The sequence below is a fragment of the Cadophora gregata genome, assembly GCF_030347475.1.
Source record: "Cadophora gregata isolate MNR1 chromosome Unknown scaffold_1, whole genome shotgun sequence".
NCBI classification, from domain to species: domain Eukaryota; kingdom Fungi; phylum Ascomycota; class Leotiomycetes; order Helotiales; family Ploettnerulaceae; genus Cadophora; species Cadophora gregata.
This window is the reverse complement of record NW_026695924.1, coordinates 3,333,551-3,350,985: the sequence shown is the minus strand read 5'-3', so window position 1 is coordinate 3,350,985 and position 17,435 is coordinate 3,333,551. Positions and strand designations below refer to the sequence as shown.

The following is a 17,435-nucleotide window of genomic DNA, read 5'->3' as shown; positions in this document are numbered from 1 at the left end:
TTCTTGATGTGCAGGCGTCGGAAACATCAAGCGAGGAGTTGGGCGCATTCTAACCAGAGCATTTGCTCATGATGTAGAAACAAAAGTGATCAGGAAATTATGTCCACATAAAAATAGCCCTCAGAGTCAGAAGCAGATGTTGGTCGAATAAAGTTGAAAGGTGATTGGCAATTATATTTTCAGGCTTTAAGCAGAGGACCTCCATCTCCATACACAGGATCCTTTTCGAACCACGGCAAGCCAGCTATGCCATTGATCTTACCAGATTCGCCGTTCTTCCCACAACACATATCGCAGTGCATTCCTCTGGGATAACTTCCTACCAATTCAAAACCGCTCCGGAAGTCGTCGAGAAGTCGGTGTCCCACGCCAGCGGGGATTATGAGGACATCTCCTTTCTCCACCATGACTTCCAATTTTTCCGGGTTGGCTTCATGGCCAAAACCTTACAGCCTGTCAGTTCTTTTCGACACCAGTTCTGCTCTTTCATTAGCAGGATTTGATAAACTTACATAGCTTAGCACGGCCAGAACACACACATAATACCTCGTGGGTTGTGGTGTGGAAATGGGTTATATCACTACAGAAGTCTACGAGTCAGTACCGCCAGCTGCATCAAGAAGTGAGATGAGTCCTCAAGAAGCATGCATCTGGAAATGAGATCTGATGTGGAGCTGGTTGGAGTGCTGGGAAAGGTCACCAAGGAACATACTACAAGGTGTACCTCCATTGAGGAATGACAACCCCAACAGCTTCCAGATGGGCCTCGATGGCAGCCGCGGATGCTGTGACAGGAAAGCATGAGTGGTAGATGAGAAGAGGCTTGTTCTGGATCGATGTATTCGGAATAAGATTGTGGCGAGGAATATGATATTTGGAGACCTGAAGATAACTAATGGGGGTAAGGTTAAGCTGCGCCATCGAAGAGCTGATACTCTCAAATTAATAATGAGCTGTGTGGGAACATGAGCGGGTTTTCATGGGACGAACCGCATTTCTTAGAAGGAGAAAGTTCATTTGAAGTTGGCGGGAGCATATCCGATTATATTCGTCGTAGCTTAGGACAGCAAAATTGAACAATTGAGACGCTCCGAACTCAATCTAGCCAAGCATGGAAACCATATGCTAGAATAAGCTTCTCTATGCGTTTCAACTCTTTGTCTGGGTGCCAAATTAGGCGAAGAGTACGAGGTTATCAGGTTTGAAACATCACCATCAACACTCCAAGCGAAGCTGAAACAAAGAGCTTGTCTACTAGTAGTGACCATAACAACAACAAAACGGTTTTTTTTTTCAGGGTTCAAGGGGTCAAGGAGGAGCTCAGAGCTTGAAGCTTCCGCAGAAACGGTCGGAACACCTAGATGGTTAAAAATAGTGTGCAAGACGAGTCAAGAAAAGTCATTAGCCCCTAGGTAAGAATATTAAGTGATTACATAAATCCACAAAGCCTGATATCCGTAAATATTTCTTGCCGACGGACAAGAAAAGGGTCCTGTTGTCATGAAAGTCACGGTGCAGGTGGTCATAAGGTAGCATGGCGAGTGACTCCGGCGGGAAGCTAAAATCGCGTGCCTGAGGACTCAGGGCTGCCTGGTACTAGGTAGCTGCCGCCTCAAGCTGCCCAGGTCATCATATTCGTGATTCCCCATCATCTTTCGAGCCAACTCGAGAAAACTCCCTCCTTCCTCTCCCAGAACACTGTCGTAGGAAACATACCTGCACAAGCTCTCACTCTCCCTCCGCCGCATCCTTGTTCCCATTGCACTCTTTACAGTGCCATCCGGCTTCGAGTTCCTCCCTCAGCGTTTGAACCGAGCTCGCCTGCCTGCCCGATTGTCGCGATCCTTGAGCGTGCAGCCTTGAGGGCGGGAAGTTTACTGTTCACTTTTCCTGACGTGAATACGTGGATTCACGGTGACAGATATTGGTGCTCTGCCTGAATTCCTCGTCAAGCCGATCAGGAAACCTCACCCCTCTATCACCCCACACTCCACCACGCGAAAAGGAAACCAACCACCATCTCTACCCTTGACATATCGTTACAGACTACAACAGCTTGCAGGGTGTCAAGATGTCAGTTGCAACTCGTACGCCCAGTGCGGCAACCATGCCTCCAGTTCCGAACAGAGAGGATTTGGCAGCAACGTACGTCTTTCCCCCATCTTGACTGAAGGTGAATACTGACAGGCTGCAGATGGAGGTACCTCGAAGCCGGAGTCTCAAAGATCATGAGTAACTTACAGGATGGCATGGATATGCAAACATACATGGGAGTTTACACGTAAGTTGTATTCGCGCTGCGTTCGGAGTAAGGCTAAAATGTGCTCAGCGCCGTCCATAACTTCTGCACATCACAAAAGGCCGTAAGCAACACAAACCAAGGTCTCATCGGAGGGGCACACCGTGGAGGTCAGTATGAGATTCTTCCTCGTCGTCAACCCGAATCTCTTTCCCTCCTCAACGTCTAGCTAACATGGTGCAGCCCACCTTCTTGGAGAAGATCTGTACAACAACCTAATCACCTACCTGACGGGATACCTCGAAGATCTGGTGGAGAAGTCGAAAACCCATACCGATGAAGCTCTCCTCTCCTTCTACATTCGCGAATGGGACCGCTACACTACAGCTGCCAAATATATCAACCATTTGTTCCGATACCTTAACAGACATTGGGTGAAGCGGGAAATGGATGAGGGAAAGAAGAATATCTACGACGTCTACACACTCCATCTTGTGCAATGGCGGGTTACATTATTCCAAAAGGTTCATGAGAAGGTTATGGAGGCTGTGTTGAAGATGGTTGAGAGACAACGTCACGGTGAGACAATCGAGCACAGCCAGATAAAGAGTATCGTGGACTCGTTCGTTTCCCTTGGTTTGGACGAGGCCGACCCCACGAAATCTACTCTGGACGTGTACAGATTCAACTTTGAGAAGCCGTTCTTAGAAGCCACGAAGGTGTTCTACCAGGCGGAATCGAAGCAGTTTGTGGCCGAAAACAGTATCGTGGAGTATATGAAGAAAGCCGAGACCCGTTTGGATGAAGAGGAGGAGCGCGTCAATATGTATTTGCACCAAGACATCATCCTGCCACTGAAGAAGTGCTGCAATACCGCCCTTATTGCCGACCATTCAGCTATCCTGCGAGACGAATTCCAGATTTTGTTGGACAATGATCGATATGATGACATGCAGCGCATGTACAACCTACTGAACAGAATACCCGACGGTCTTGACCCTCTCCGGGCTAAATTCGAGGCTCATGTCCGAAAGGCTGGACTCGCCGCTGTTGCCAAGGTTTCTGTTGATGCGGACAAGCTGGAGCCAAAGGTATACGTCGACGCCCTCCTTGAGATCCACACTCAATATCAAGGACTCGTCAAGCAAGCTTTCAAGGATGAGCCCGAGTTTACCAGATCTCTCGACAATGCTTGCAGAGAGTTTGTCAACCGCAATCAGGTCTGCAAATCTGGATCAAATAAATCGCCAGAATTGCTTGCTAAGTATGCTGATGCCCTTTTGAAGAAGAGTGCCAGTGGAGCTGAAGAGAGCGATCTTGAGAATTCTTTAACGCAGATCATGACTGTGTTCAAGTATATTGAGGACAAGGACGTCTTCCAGAAGTTCTACTCCAGAATGTTGGCCCGTCGACTCGTTCACACCAGCTCGTCATCTGACGATGCCGAAACTAGCATGATCAGCAAATTGAAAGAGGCGTGTGGTTACGAGTACACCAACAAGCTCCAACGCATGTTCCAGGATATCCAGATCTCCAAGGATTTGAACACTGGGTTCAAGGAGTTTGAAGGGAAGTTGCAGGAGCCCGGAGATGCTAAGCCAGTCGATGCCACTTACTCGATCTTGGGTACCGGTTTCTGGCCATTGAATCCTCCAAATACTGATTTCTCGCCACCAGCAGAGATTTCTAAGGCCTATGAGCGCTTCCAGACTTTCTACAGCCAGAAGCACAACGGCCGAAAGCTTACCTGGCTCTGGCAATTATGCAAGGGAGAAGTTAAGGTTAACTACCCCAAGAACATGAAGACCCCTTACACCTTCCAAGTTTCAACGTATCAAATGGCTGTCTTGCTCCTTTTCAATGATAGCGACAAGAATAGCTACGACGATATTGTTAAAGCCACCCAACTGCAATCCGAAGTCCTCGATCCTTCGCTAGCGATCTTCTTGAAGGCCAAGGTTCTGACAATGTCACCTGATGGGGATAAGCCAGGCCCAGGGAAGACATTCGCGCTTAATTACGACTTCAAGAGCAAGAAGATCCGTGTCAACTTGAACATTGCAGTCAAGTCTGAGCAGAAGCAAGAGGTTGATGAGACCCACAAGACCATTGAAGAGGACAGAAAGCTACTCATGCAGGTAAGCGGTGACAAGATCCTAATATATCGGCCCAAACTAACCCTGAATAGTCTGCCATCGTACGCATCATGAAGGCCCGCAAGAAGATGAAGCATACCCAGCTCGTCAGCGAGTGCATCAACCAAATCAAGACCCGCTTCATCCCGAAGATCCCAGATATCAAGAAGTGTATCGATATCTTACTGGAGAAGGAGTATCTGGAGCGTCTCGACGACGATGAGTTGGGTTATCTCGCATGAAAACGTTTCCTTTCTTGTTTTCCACATCACTGCTACTGGTTCATTAGACAATGTTGCCGTGTAATAATCGAGGCAGCATCAGGACTGAGGAGTTATTATTTGGGAGGCGTGGACCATCCGCCAAAGGAAAGGATATCCCGCAAACTGGTCTCTCTTCTGCGATTTGCATATGGGCGGTTGCTATTCTTTTCAGTGCATATCATGAACATGAGCAAAGCAGTGTCCCTTTTTTCTTTATGTCAGTCACGTCACAGCGGAGGATGAATGGTAGTGTGGCGTGTGAGGACAACATGAAAATCTTAGGGAAACTGCTCTCTCTAATGACTTACGGCACGCGAACGAATAAAATAGGCATTTGCTCTAAGGGTAGTAGCGGTAACGGAGGGGACGGCCACGGCACACAGACAGACAGACTACGAGGAAAGGGATAGCAGGAGTTGTGCAACATATTACTCTTCTTTTGATTGTTACGGTAGATACCTTGGCCGGCACTCAGTCCACTTTCCCCCATTCCAATCCAGATACCGTCACCGTCGTCTCTTTTATTTTGTGAAGATGGGAATTGCACCTTATCAATGCAGCCCCCAGACCCGGGATCATAAAAAATGCGAGATTCATAAAATGAGGTCTCGCTGTTTATTTTGCAATGAGAGGCGTGATTAAGGGAGAGAAGTATGGCTTATCTCTGTAGGAAGTACGAGTGCGAGTATGAGTATGAGCATGAGCATGAGCATGAGCATGAGTCCGACACTACCACGTGGAGAATCCAAAGCATTACAGTACATGTAAGTAAACAAGGAAGAACCCGAAATCCAATTAAATAAACGTCCGGTCTGAGCACCACCACTGTCGGACGGACTACCTCGCGAGTCGTGCGTCGCGTCGCAGTTGAAGTTTACATACAGTACATAAACAGAACAGATGAAACGCTTTCCCTGTCGCAACGTGGTGTTTAGGAAGGTGGAGGTCAAGCTTAAAGCGAGAAGTCTCATGTGAGGGAGGCTGGGAGGGACTACTGAGGTGGGGATGGATCATGGATGTGAGGAAGGTTGGGGCTGCATAGGTACTGTAGTAGGTAGCTGGTAGGTAGGGAGGACCTCGTTGCGAACCATGCTTTCGGAACGTTCCTGCGCAGTGGGCAAGGACCAAGTGGCTAGCTGGCTTGACTGATTTGTTGGGGAAAGGGGAGAGGTGCAGCGGTTGTGTTGCTGTTTGATATCTAGGTTTAGGGACTGATTGAGATGTGAGGGGATGGGGGGCTGGGGGGCTGGGAGGGGACGACAGGTTCCTGGGGAATGGGCGTCTATTTCGTTTTTCTTTTTACTGTAGGCCTGTCTTTTCTATGCTCCTTTCTCTTTAGGCTTGGGCAGATGGTGATTGTGTGATTCAGATCAGCTGTGTTGTGGCTTGCTTTGATGCAGACCGAAGGAAGGGAGATCTTTGCTATTTGTGTATCTTTCTGCAGTAAGAATGTGACGGCGGCTTTCTTATGTCTCTTCTGAGTTGTTGAAGACTCGTCGGAGGCTTGCAGAGTGAACGGTGGTCTGTGTTGACCTGTATTTGCTTTTCCGGGAGTCGTTCCGATTTTTTTCATGATCCAGATTCTCCGTAGGTCAAAGCGAGCCCGGAGCCGCGTGGTTGACATGGGTTAGGGTGTGATTCGATGACTGGAGAATCGAGATGGATGGGGATGGAGACGACTGGACCCCTTTTTCTGACCGGATCGTCGGTCGATTATTGGGGGAGATCATTGTTCGGCGGCGGCTTGTGTTGCCTTGGCTGATTTGGTGGTTGGTGATCTGTTGATGAGAGGGGTGGGAGAGGATATTTCGTGTGACATTGCTATGATTGTGGGCTGAGGTGGGTGTTGTTTGGAGACGAGAAGGCTTTCTTTCATGTACTTTCGTACAGCGTCTTCCCTGGGTAATTCCCGAGGGCTCGCAGAGAATTCGGTGTGATGGGCCGTTTTGACATCCGGATCTGAGCGTTTCAAGTCAATAACGAACCATATGAGAGGTAAACAAGCCAATTATTTTGTTGACCCGCCAGGATGGTAAGAATAGAAATTTGGTACGGGCAGGCATGAGAAATGAGATGCAGGGCGCCAAGTGAACCCCTGTGTGCCACGATGCCCCGATCCCCAGAACGAGTAATCCTGGACTTGCACGTGGAAGTTCGGGGACGTCTTCAGATCGATGGAAAACGAAATCTGCCTTGCACATTTCTGCTGCTCTGAGGCTTTCGAGGATTATTGGGGGAAGACGCGGTACTTTTGGCTCTATTCCAAGCTCATATTCTTTCAGCTTGGTGCTGATGTTGACAGCCCATCACTGACTACGCATTGGCGCATACACCACTCCCTTGGCTCGGGGCCAGTTGGTTAAATATACTTTTGATATGCTTCTTTTCAACATTTTTGCGAGGCACGGCTATCTGCCCTTCTGTGTCGCAAAACTGGGCTTAGACATTTGGGGGTCGCCTAGCCATTGGCATTGTTATGACAGGAGCTGAAGGTCAATTGAGGCCGATCAAACCAGAATATCTTCCTGTCAGATGTATGTCGCCGGGTTGAGTGTTCGCGTTTTCCTATCGCTCGTTGACTTCCCACCTGCGCCTCATGTGCTGCCACAATCTGTGAGAGGGTCTGTCAGACCTCCTTACCTCCGATGGTGTTCTCCGTGTTACTGTCTGTCCCTAGAGCAAATCGAGGTGCTGACGGACTATCTTTAATTGCGTACAGCCAGTGTGCAACGACGGTGTATCAAGAGCCTAAAAGTGCAAGAAGTCGTGAGGTGTGAATGATTCTAGGTGACAATGGGGATTGTCCCCTATGTACTTCATTATTATTTAGATCTTCGTCGAGCCAGCTCATCCCGAGATGCCAAATTTGGTGTGCCGGCGTCGCCCAGTATTAGAGTCGCCGTCCAGACTTCGAGCTCTTCCGCATTCAGACTCGCTGGTGGCCGTGGCTCTGAGACGAACTGTCCCGCACAGGCGCCCGGACTCTTTGATGTGAAGCCAGCACGGAGCAACAGCCAGAGCCACTCCTCAGCCCAGCCAGGATCTCACGGACAATGCAATGCAACGCAACCAAACTCATAGCAAAGTCTATTTTACAGCACTGTTGGCCTGGACGACTACTGGCTTTTGATTTTACTCTGCTTCGTTCTCCCGGTCCGACGATGTAGCAGTCTCGTCTCATGTCAACACCATTGCGGGCTTCTCGCCGGATTCTCCGAATCTTTTCTGCTCTGCTCTGTTCTGTTCCTGAGCTGCACCTAATTGTGCAGCTTCAATTTCGACTGACTCCACTCCACTAGACTATTCCCTACTGCAAAGCATCACTGCTTGCGTCCTTGCCGGCTTGCAATTGCCTCCAATTACAATTACCCCATTTCTGACTGCACTGTCGTCCTGACTGCATATCTGTCTGCTTGTCTGCCTGCCTGCGTGTTTACGAAGCGCCGGCTAAGAATACTTATACCGCCTCTATTGCTGACGAGAGAAGACCGCATAATCTATCGCTGCTTGCAATCGCAATCGCCCTCGCCCTCGCCTTCCCCGTTGCCCTCTCTCATCTGCTGCGGTTGGCTGCTGGCTGCTGGTAGGGTTCTTTTCAAGGTTGTTTGGCTGGTGTGGCCTCCACCTCCACGTCCACCCACTAAGTGACTACTATTAGACTCGAGACATTTGTGTCTCTGTTTCTGCCTCCAACAGCTTGGCCATCGCCTGGCCTGGCCACTGTCTTCGATTATCTGCGAACGCCGAATGCGAATTATCCAATCCATACATCCTCCCTCAAGCACCACAGCCAGCTCTTCCGTGCTGGCATAATAGTATTACTGTGATTGCTGCACTGCACTGCACTGCACTGCACTGCACAGCACAGCTCGCTGGAAAAGAAGGAAACGTGGACCCGGCCGACTCAGCCTCTCGCCCAATTCGTTCAGGCGCCCTTCTCTCTTCATACCCTACCTCCAACTCACCAGACCAACCCACCCACTACCCAACCATACTACTGTAGTTTGACTCCGCAGCCCGTCACCAAAACTTCCTACCCCAGAGCTTCGACCTCCGATCCTAACCTCACCTCACCTCACCTCCCTCGACCTTCGACCTCGTCGTCGATTCTCGCAATTCCATCTATATCGCCACTATATACGCCGGGCTCATTCGTCGCCTATCCTGTTACAAGGCGCAAACTTGCTGGCTGTTTCTGGACGCCATTCGACAATTACCCTCGCGATCCTGCTGCCTCGGATAACCGCTTCTCCATATCAACCGCTTCACGGCATCACTTACTGCGGGCAGCCTACGGAACATTGTCTGGGCAGCCAGCGAACAGACTGCTACCCTCGACTGACTCGGAATCATTATTGCGCGCGCCACGACGAGTTCCCGGGAATTGATCAAACCCTCAACCCTGGATGGCCATTCTCAACTTGATCTCAACGAAGCTTCGAGGATCAATCCGGACGGAATCTTGCCTAGAGATTGTTCCCTCACTACCTCGACGTTAAACCCCGGGCACACTCACGATTCGAGTCCGGCATTGACGAGGCTCGTTTGCAGATCCGCCACCTGTAATACGCTTCCCAAAAAATAGGCTGCGCTGGCAGCTAGAGAAGCAGGAAAATGGGTGCTTGCATGAGTTCGAATGGCGACGAGTCGGAGCAGAAGAAGAGGAGTCAGATGATTGACAAGAAGCTGGAGGAAGACTCCAGAAGGCTCCGACGAGAATGCAAAATTTTGCTTCTGGGTATGCATTGCGCATGGAACGAAGGAGTTGGCCATTGAATAACATTTGTTCTAGGATCCGGAGAGAGCGGGAAGTCGACTATTGTCAAGCAGATGAAGATTATCCACCAGAACGGATACACCGTGGACGAATTGGCGCTCTATCGATTGACCATTTACAAGAATCTGATTGATTGCGCGAAAGCGTTGATTGGGGCGATGCGGCAGTTTGGGATCGAGCCTACAACTCCTGCGAATGTTGAATATAGCGACTACTTGATGGAGTACCAAGTCGTCTCGGATCCACATACGCCGCTCAGTACACAGGTTGGGGTTGCAGTCATTTCACTATGGCAGGACCCAAGCATAAAGACGTTAATGGAGAGGCAAAGCGAATTCTACTTGATGGATTCTGCACCATAGTAGGTCATTTCGGCATATATTGGCGAAGCAATATTAACGCCGTCCAGTTTCTTTGGAGAGGCCGAAAGAATTTCGGCACCCGAGTACATACCAATAGAGGCGGATGTATTAAGAGCGAGAACGAAGACGACGGGTATATATGAGACAAGATTCACAATGGGGTCCTTGAGCATACAGTGAGTAGAAAGAACCTGCATAGTGAGTTCGGGCTAACGGCTGGCTAGTATGTTCGATGTTGGGGGTCAACGGAGTGAGAGAAAGAAGTGGATTCATTGCTTTGAGAATGTCACATCGATCATTTTCTGCGTGGCTCTGAGCGAGTACGATCAAGTTCTCTTGGAAGAGAGCAACCAAGTAGGTGCCACCGCAGGATTGATTTGCTCCCCACTAACAGGATTTAGAATCGCATGATGGAAAGTCTAGTCCTTTTTGACTCGGTAGTCAATTCACGGTGGTTTATGCGGACAAGTATCATTCTTTTCCTCAATAAGGTGGATCTCTTCCGGCAAAAGCTGGGACGGTCACCTCTCAGCAATTACTTCCCTGATTACTCGGGTGGGAACGATATCAACAGAGCATCGAAATACTTGCTTTGGAGGTTCAACCAAGTAAATAGAGCACATCTGAATCTCTACCCTCAGTAAGTCAAAATGTTCCTTTTCCCTTGTCACAAGCAGGAGCTGACCAATAAAGTCTCACACAAGCTACGGATACATCGAATATCCGGCTTGTCTTCGCAGCGGTGAAGGAGACGATTCTTCAAAACGCACTTAAAGATTCGGGAATCCTCTGATCCGAAACCGTAATTTACGACATCATCATGAATGCCCTAGTATTTCCCTTTATCGTCTATGTCATTCTCTGTCTTCTGGAAATAAGGCCTCACACGTCATTGGCGCCGGCGTTGGCTTTCGAAATTGTTCGCTGGGGAGTTTACGGGAGTTCTGGGATGGATGGAGTGGCTGTCTCACCACGATATCGAATCGAATTGAGTCGAAATGTTTATTTTGTTTCACGCGTGGGTTTTGGGCCACTATGGGAGGAAGGGTGGGTGGCTTGGTTGGACGGTGGATGGATGGATGAAATGCATGCATGCGTCTGGCCTGAACTAGCGTATCTATTTACTCGGTGGAGGATTCGTTCAACCAAATGGGGTGTACTAGCTCGTCTCTACTACAAGTGCCGTATGGACGGACAGAGCTATATAGTTACAACTGTCGCACATACATCTATCTTATGTGCTCACTCACTTGCTCATCTACGCATTGTTGTTTTGAAGAAAGCGTTGGTCGGGTCTCCCCCTACAACTAGTATCTTTTCTTTTTATGTGTATTTTCGAGAAGAGAGTGTGGAGGGAGGGAGGAGGGAGGAACGAAGCAGGAAAGCAACGAGGGTTGACGAATTTAAGTAGGAAAGCTATTGCGGGTTAAAAGCACACCTGAAGATATACTGGCAACAGGAAAGGAATGGAATGGGATAGGATAACTATCCATGTAAATACGAAACTGAATGTCAAGTCGAGGCGTGGTCTGATCTGGTCGGCTTCGTTTCGAGGCTCGTGAGATTGAGTTCAAGAGTGATATCTTTCGACTGTGGCGGACTTCGCTCGTGGTGGATGGTAAATTGATCCAGATCTAATGCTGTAATATGAGCATTATTGAAAGACAAAAGAGGATAAGGATCAGAGAAACGTACACAAGGTCATTAGTTACAGCTGACACCATACCGGCGGATTTAATGTGCTCGAGTGAAGAGACAGCCCTGCAGCCAGTCAATTCGAAGTGGGGTTCAATCCCATTGTTACACCGTCTTTCTCGTCTCCTCCAGTTGATACCCTCGCCCACCTACCTTCTCAACCACCATCGTCCGTCTATACCCACTATAAAAGCTTACAAGGGGGGTAATCAGGACTTTAGGCAAGTCATGACATTTTGCTGCTGCTTGCAGTCTGGTTGTTCAGCATCCTTGTGGAGAGGATCCACTCAGATGTAGCGCAGGCTGCTTGCAACCAACTGCACGGTGAACTGGCGAAAGCCGAATACCTACCTACTGTATCACCCGCCTCGCTGTTATTATTGCGTGCGATGGATGGCATTCCATTCTCGCTGGTGAGAATTCAATCTATTCCGCATGCCGGATGCCAATTGAAGGACGGCAAGGTAGATGGAACCAATGACCTCATCTCACCGACTTGTCGAGTGATGTGAGCTATCCTCTGCCCATGCTTTGCCCATTCACCCCATGTATGGTGTCGGGATAAGACCGATGCATGGATTGTGTGAAAGAGAGTCAGCAAGCAAGAAAGTATATCGTGGAATAGCACCAGTATGGTATCATAGCAGGCCACTTCTGACAGGCTGTCTCTCTTGCCATTCCTGTCCTGTCCTATTCTGTACTGTACTGTCTGAGCTCTCCAATGGTAGGGACCCTGCTCCAATCCACCTCCACCTCTGTCAAGGACTCAAGGCATGGCCTCTCCCTGGTCTTTGCATCGGCTCGCTCCAGTGCCGTGTCTCGCCTGTCTCGCCTGTGCCTCCTTGCGGGCGGTTCACTGGCTGGACTGGGCTTCGGCTTCGGCTTCGGCTACGGCTATGGGCTGAAAGCGCCGAGAAGCTCCAGCCAACTACTCAACCCCACCAGAGATGGGCCGTGGGCGGCAAGCGCGAACCCGCATCCCGGACATGAACATGAACGTGCCCATGGACATTCTGAACACAGAGACAGCTAAGGTAGCGATCGATTACTGTAGGAAAGTGGGTAGGTAGCTACTAGCTAGCTAAGGGAACTGAATTGAAATGTGCCTGCACTTGCCCAAAGTCATACGAGGGGAAAGCACGCAGGGGAGGAAAGAGCTCTGTGTCTTGCTTTCTTCTTGTAGTCGTTGTCTCTTTCTTCTCTTTCATTTCATCTCCAGCTTTTCCCTCCAAAACATTCTTCTTCACTCCTCCTTCATAATACCCGGCAAACCATATCAACAACCCTATCAACTACTCCTTTGTGAATCACCTCCTCCTAAAAACTCACAATTATCGTTAACAGAACATTCGTCACGAGGTTATTCACTCTACTTTCATCCTCCCCCTTCAATTGCGTGCCCGCCACGCCTCTCGTTTATAAATAACAACTTCTCCCTTCCCCTCGTTGATCGCCGTTATCTCTCCAGACTCGACCCCGCACCTCTGCCACTGGCCAGCTCCACCAACACCAAGCAATACCCTACAAGCCCCATCCCAATCCACTATCCCGCGTCTGCAACTAGCTCCCACAGACAGCTCTCTACGAGTTCTCGACCCTCTCAACATATTTCCCACTTGCTCTCCCTCTCGTCCTTCTTCCTAAACATATATATCCTTTCCAGAAAGGATTCATCAAGCTACAATTGCAACGAGCAGCTTCCAAAAATGGCGAGTGCATTCCCTGGCATGAGAGAGCGTCGTCCCTCGACCAGTGCGCCGATCTCTGAGCTCCAGGGACCGGTTGGCCCGGGTTTCTCGAGACCAAAGCACAAGAGAACATTTACTGGCTTCGGAGCTGGTGAGATTAAGACTGTTGAGGGTGAGTTTGCTTTTCATTCTTTCCTCCGACGATTTAGCTTTTCCCCTCATTTTGGCGGGAATGGAGCTTGCTTGGTGTTGGCATGTGCTTCTACAATTCCCATCCCAACGATCTTTCCAGGACAATTTCTGGGATTCGTATTATATATTGAATTCCAGCAACCAACACTTGTCATTTGTCAACCCTGTGCCATGCTGACGATTATGTTTTGCCAGCTTCCATCCCCGAACCCCAGCGTGCAGCATGGAAGAAGTACGCACCCAACGGCTTCAAAGACAAGGAGGACTTCGAGAAAGAGGTAGTCAGACATGTCGAAACCACACTTGCTCGTAGCATGTTCAATTGCGACGAGACTGCCGCCTACGCCGCTGCTAGTTTGGCTTTCAGAGACCGTCTCATCACCGACTGGAATCGCACACAACAGAGACAGACTTTTGCTGATAGCAAGAGAGTCTACTACCTCAGCTTGGAGTTCTTGATGGGCAGAGCTTTGGACAATGCTATGCTGAATGTAGGGCTCAAGAATGTTGCTAAGGGTATGATTTCTCTCATTGTTTCCAGTATTTACGGAACTTGCTAACAGTCCTGCAGAGGGACTTTCCGACCTTGGTTTCCGTATCGAAGATATCATTAACCAAGAACACGATGCTGCGCTTGGAAACGGTGGTCTTGGACGACTGGCAGCTTGTTTCCTCGACTCAATGGCTTCTCTCAACTACCCAGCTTGGGGCTACGGACTGAGATACAGATATGGTATTTTCAAGCAAGAAATTGTGGATGGATACCAAGTCGAAGTTCCTGACTACTGGCTTGATTTCAATCCTTGGGAATTTCCCAGACACGATATCGTCGTAGATGTGAGTAGTGTTCCTCAGCTCTGTGATTTGGTGGACTGACCCTTCGTAGATCCAATTCTACGGTCACGTCAGAAAATACCAGGACGCGGAAGGCGTTAGCAAGGTTTCTTGGGAAGGCGGAGAGATCGTCAAGGCTGTTGCCTATGATGTGCCAGTCCCAGGTTTCGACACTGCGACTACCAACAATTTGCGTCTCTGGTCCAGCAAAGCCGCCAGTGGAGAGTTCGATTTCCAGAAGTTCAACAGCGGTGACTATGAGAGCTCCGTTGCAGACCAACAGCGCGCAGAGACCATCAGCGCTGTCCTGTATCCTAACGATAACCTCGACCGTGGTAAGGAGCTTCGCTTGAAGCAACAGTACTTCTGGGTTGCTGCATCGTTGTACGACATTGTCCGCCGATTCAAGAAGTCCAAGCGTGCGTGGAGCGAATTTGCCGACCAGGTTGCCATTCAGTTAAACGATACCCATCCAACACTTGCTATTGTTGAGCTTCAGCGTATTCTCATTGACCAAGAAGGCCTTGAATGGGACGAGGCATGGGGCATTGTCTCGCAGACTGTAAGTAAACACGGATTTCCCACTGTAATCTCGCTAACCCTTTTCAGTTCGGCTACACCAACCACACAGTTCTCCCGGAAGCACTTGAGAAGTGGTCTGTTCCACTTTTCCAGAACTTGCTCCCAAGACATCTCCAGATCATTTACGAGATCAACTTGCTCTTCCTACAAAGCGTTGAGCGCAAATTCCCCAATGAGAGAGATCTTCTTTCACGAGTGTCAATCATCGAGGAATCGCAGCCGAAGATGGTCCGCATGGCTTACTTGGCTATTGTCGGATCCCACAAGGTCAACGGTGTTGCAGAATTGCATTCTGATCTGATCAAGACGACCATCTTCAGAGACTTTGTCAAGGTTTTCGGTCCCGATAAGTTCACTAACGTGACAAACGGTATCACCCCAAGACGTTGGTTGCACCAAGCCAACCCCAGACTTTCTGAGTTGATTGCAAGCAAGACTGGAGGTAGCCTTGGATTCCTCAAGGATCTCAACAATCTCAACGAGCTCGAGAAGTATGTTGATGACAAAGATTTCAAGAAGGAATGGGCAGAGATCAAGTACGCCAACAAGGTCCGCCTTGCGAAGCATATTCAGACTACGACTGGTGTTACAGTCAACCCAGCTGCTTTGTTCGATATCCAAGTCAAGCGGATACACGAGTACAAGCGTCAACAAATGAACATCTTTGGTGTCATTCACAGATATCTCACAATCAAGTCAATGACCGCAGCGGAGAGAAAGAAGCTTGCACCAAGAGTATCGATCTTTGGTGGTAAGGCTGCACCTGGATACTGGATGGCAAAGACCATTATCCATCTCATCAACAGCGTTGGTGCTGTCGTTAACAATGACAAGGATGTTGGAGATCTCTTGAAGGTCATCTTCTTGGAGGATTACAATGTCTCGAAGGCTGAGATCATTATCCCCGCGAGTGATATCAGTGAGCACATCTCGACTGCTGGTACTGAGGCAAGTGGTACTTCAAATATGAAGTTTGTCTTGAACGGTGGTTTGATTATCGGTACTTGTGATGGAGCCAACGTAAGTTAACTCGTCCCGATGTGTGTATTATGCTGACAGATTTAGATCGAAATCACCCGTGAAATTGGCGAGAACAACATCTTCCTCTTCGGGAACTTGGCCGAGGACGTTGAGGATCTTCGCCATGCCCACAACTACGGCTCCCACACTCTCGACCCTGATCTCAGCGCCGTTTTCGAGGCCATCAAGAAGAACACCTTCGGAGATGCCAACTCATTCGGTGCTCTTGTCGGAGCTATCGAAGAGCATGGCGACTACTACCTCGTCTCGGACGACTTCCACAGCTACAACCAGACCCAAGCTCTGGTTGACGAGGCCTACAAGAACCAAGATGAGTGGCTCACCAAGTGCATTACCAGCGTGGCTCGCATGGGTTTCTTCAGCAGTGATCGTTGCATTAATGAGTATGCGGAGAGTATCTGGAATATTGAGCCGTTGACTCCCGGACAGTCAGGTGGTTCCGGGTTGCAGAAGGGCGAGTTGTAGATGTGGTGGGTAGAATAGAGCATCTAGATATAGCTAGAGTATACGGAACGAAAATGACGTGGGCTTGGGTTGGATTCGACGACTTGGGACATTGGGGTGGTAGTTATTGGGCAGATAGGGGTTAATGAGCACACAAAGATTTTACGGCCGTCAAATAAGTTTTCTGTCCAACGATTGTGCTGCTTGTGACTATGCTAACACCTCAAGAGTTCTATATCGTCTCAATATCTGGAGGGTTCTGGAAGACTACTTGTAATGAGAGCCAGGGATGTAAGAATGTGAATGCGAAGTTTTTGAATGTCTAGTATCTCTTCGAAACTTATCAAATACAGAATCCTCGCATTTGGAGACTTGATATCGAGATGACATGAATGTTAAAGCAGGTGGTTGAGAATGAGACTTTATCAAAGTGAAGACTCAAAGTAAAAACTTATTGAGCCCTCGAATGGTGGACATAAGTTACTTTACTTATTTGACACTCAAGAAGTCTGAATGTAGCGACATGACTGGGAAATTGTTATTATTTGAATACCCCAGATCTGAATCATCATCACTTCTCCAAATTCAAATCCATCCACATCCACCATCCAAGGCACTGTGGGCTAAGGTAGATGCGGAAATCAGAGGAGAGGGTCTGGATTTTGGGGCTTCATTTTATTTGATTCCATTCATTAATTGATTGATTGATTGATTGATCCATCATCACTTGCCTCGCGTAGGTACCTTAGGTTGTCCCAGGCCTAGAAGAAGCAGTAACAAACATACATCCTAGAGCGCCTGCTCCAGCTCGAGCTCCAACTCCAACTCCAACGCCGTGTCCATGATGCAGAATGCTCGCTCGCTCGCTCGCTTGCTTGCTTGCGTCTAAACTCAACTTACCGACTGGCTTGCTGACCGGCTGGCTGATTAATTGCTCTGTCTCCCCCTTTTCCGACCGATTCCATTGTCACGTCCGCAATTTCGAGATATCTGCAGGTCTTTCCAGTGCCTTTCCAGTCTGCCAGACTCTCCGTGTCGGTCATTCCTTACCCCTGAAGTCCTGCTACGGCTTTAGGATCATCCCAATGATGTTCCCATACTGTTCTTCGATGCTGGGTAACTCTCGAGTGTCTCTTCTTCGTAATACAGCACATAACACGCACGCCCATGCTCAACGACACAC

The 17,435-nt window shown here is 48.9% G+C and overlaps 3 protein-coding genes across 6 annotated transcripts; all 3 read left to right on the top strand.

The window, feature by feature from the left end:
• The first annotated feature begins 1,618 nt into the window (after window positions 1-1,618).
• On the top strand, window positions 1,619-5,880 carry ONS95_001072 (uncharacterized protein). Of its 2 annotated transcripts, XM_058494256.1 has the most exons (4): window positions 1,619-2,145; window positions 2,195-2,281; window positions 2,330-2,409; window positions 2,483-5,880. In XM_058494256.1, exons 1-4 carry the CDS (start codon window positions 2,072-2,074, stop codon window positions 4,447-4,449), a joined length of 2,208 nt encoding a protein of 735 aa, XP_058364459.1. In that variant the 5' UTR covers window positions 1,619-2,071; the 3' UTR covers window positions 4,450-5,880. The 2 variants fall into 2 exon arrangements, with proteins under 2 accessions (XP_058364459.1, XP_058364460.1); XM_058494257.1 differs by having other exon boundaries at window positions 1,619-2,409; window positions 2,483-4,377; window positions 4,428-5,880.
• Window positions 5,881-9,251: 3,371 nt separating this feature from the next.
• On the top strand, window positions 9,252-10,569 carry GPA2 (Guanine nucleotide-binding protein alpha-2 subunit; the record flags this gene model as incomplete). Its single annotated transcript, XM_058494255.1, has 6 exons — window positions 9,252-9,375; window positions 9,430-9,775; window positions 9,824-9,952; window positions 10,001-10,130; window positions 10,178-10,416; window positions 10,470-10,569. 6 exons carry the CDS (start codon window positions 9,252-9,254, stop codon window positions 10,567-10,569), a joined length of 1,068 nt encoding a protein of 355 aa, XP_058364458.1.
• A 1,888-nt stretch (window positions 10,570-12,457) lies between these two features.
• GPH1 (Non-essential glycogen phosphorylase) lies at window positions 12,458-16,920 on the top strand. Of its 3 annotated transcripts, XM_058494254.1 has the most exons (6): window positions 12,458-13,331; window positions 13,547-13,867; window positions 13,923-14,188; window positions 14,238-14,747; window positions 14,795-15,787; window positions 15,833-16,920. In XM_058494254.1, the coding sequence occupies exons 1-6, from the start codon at window positions 12,572-12,574 to the stop codon at window positions 16,271-16,273; spliced, it is 3,291 nt and encodes a 1,096-aa protein (XP_058364457.1). In that variant the 5' UTR covers window positions 12,458-12,571; the 3' UTR covers window positions 16,274-16,920. The 3 variants fall into 3 exon arrangements, with proteins under 3 accessions (XP_058364457.1, XP_058364455.1, XP_058364456.1); XM_058494252.1 differs by having other exon boundaries at window positions 14,795-16,370; XM_058494253.1 differs by having other exon boundaries at window positions 13,547-14,188; window positions 15,833-16,370.
• The last annotated feature ends 515 nt before the right edge of the window (window positions 16,921-17,435 follow it).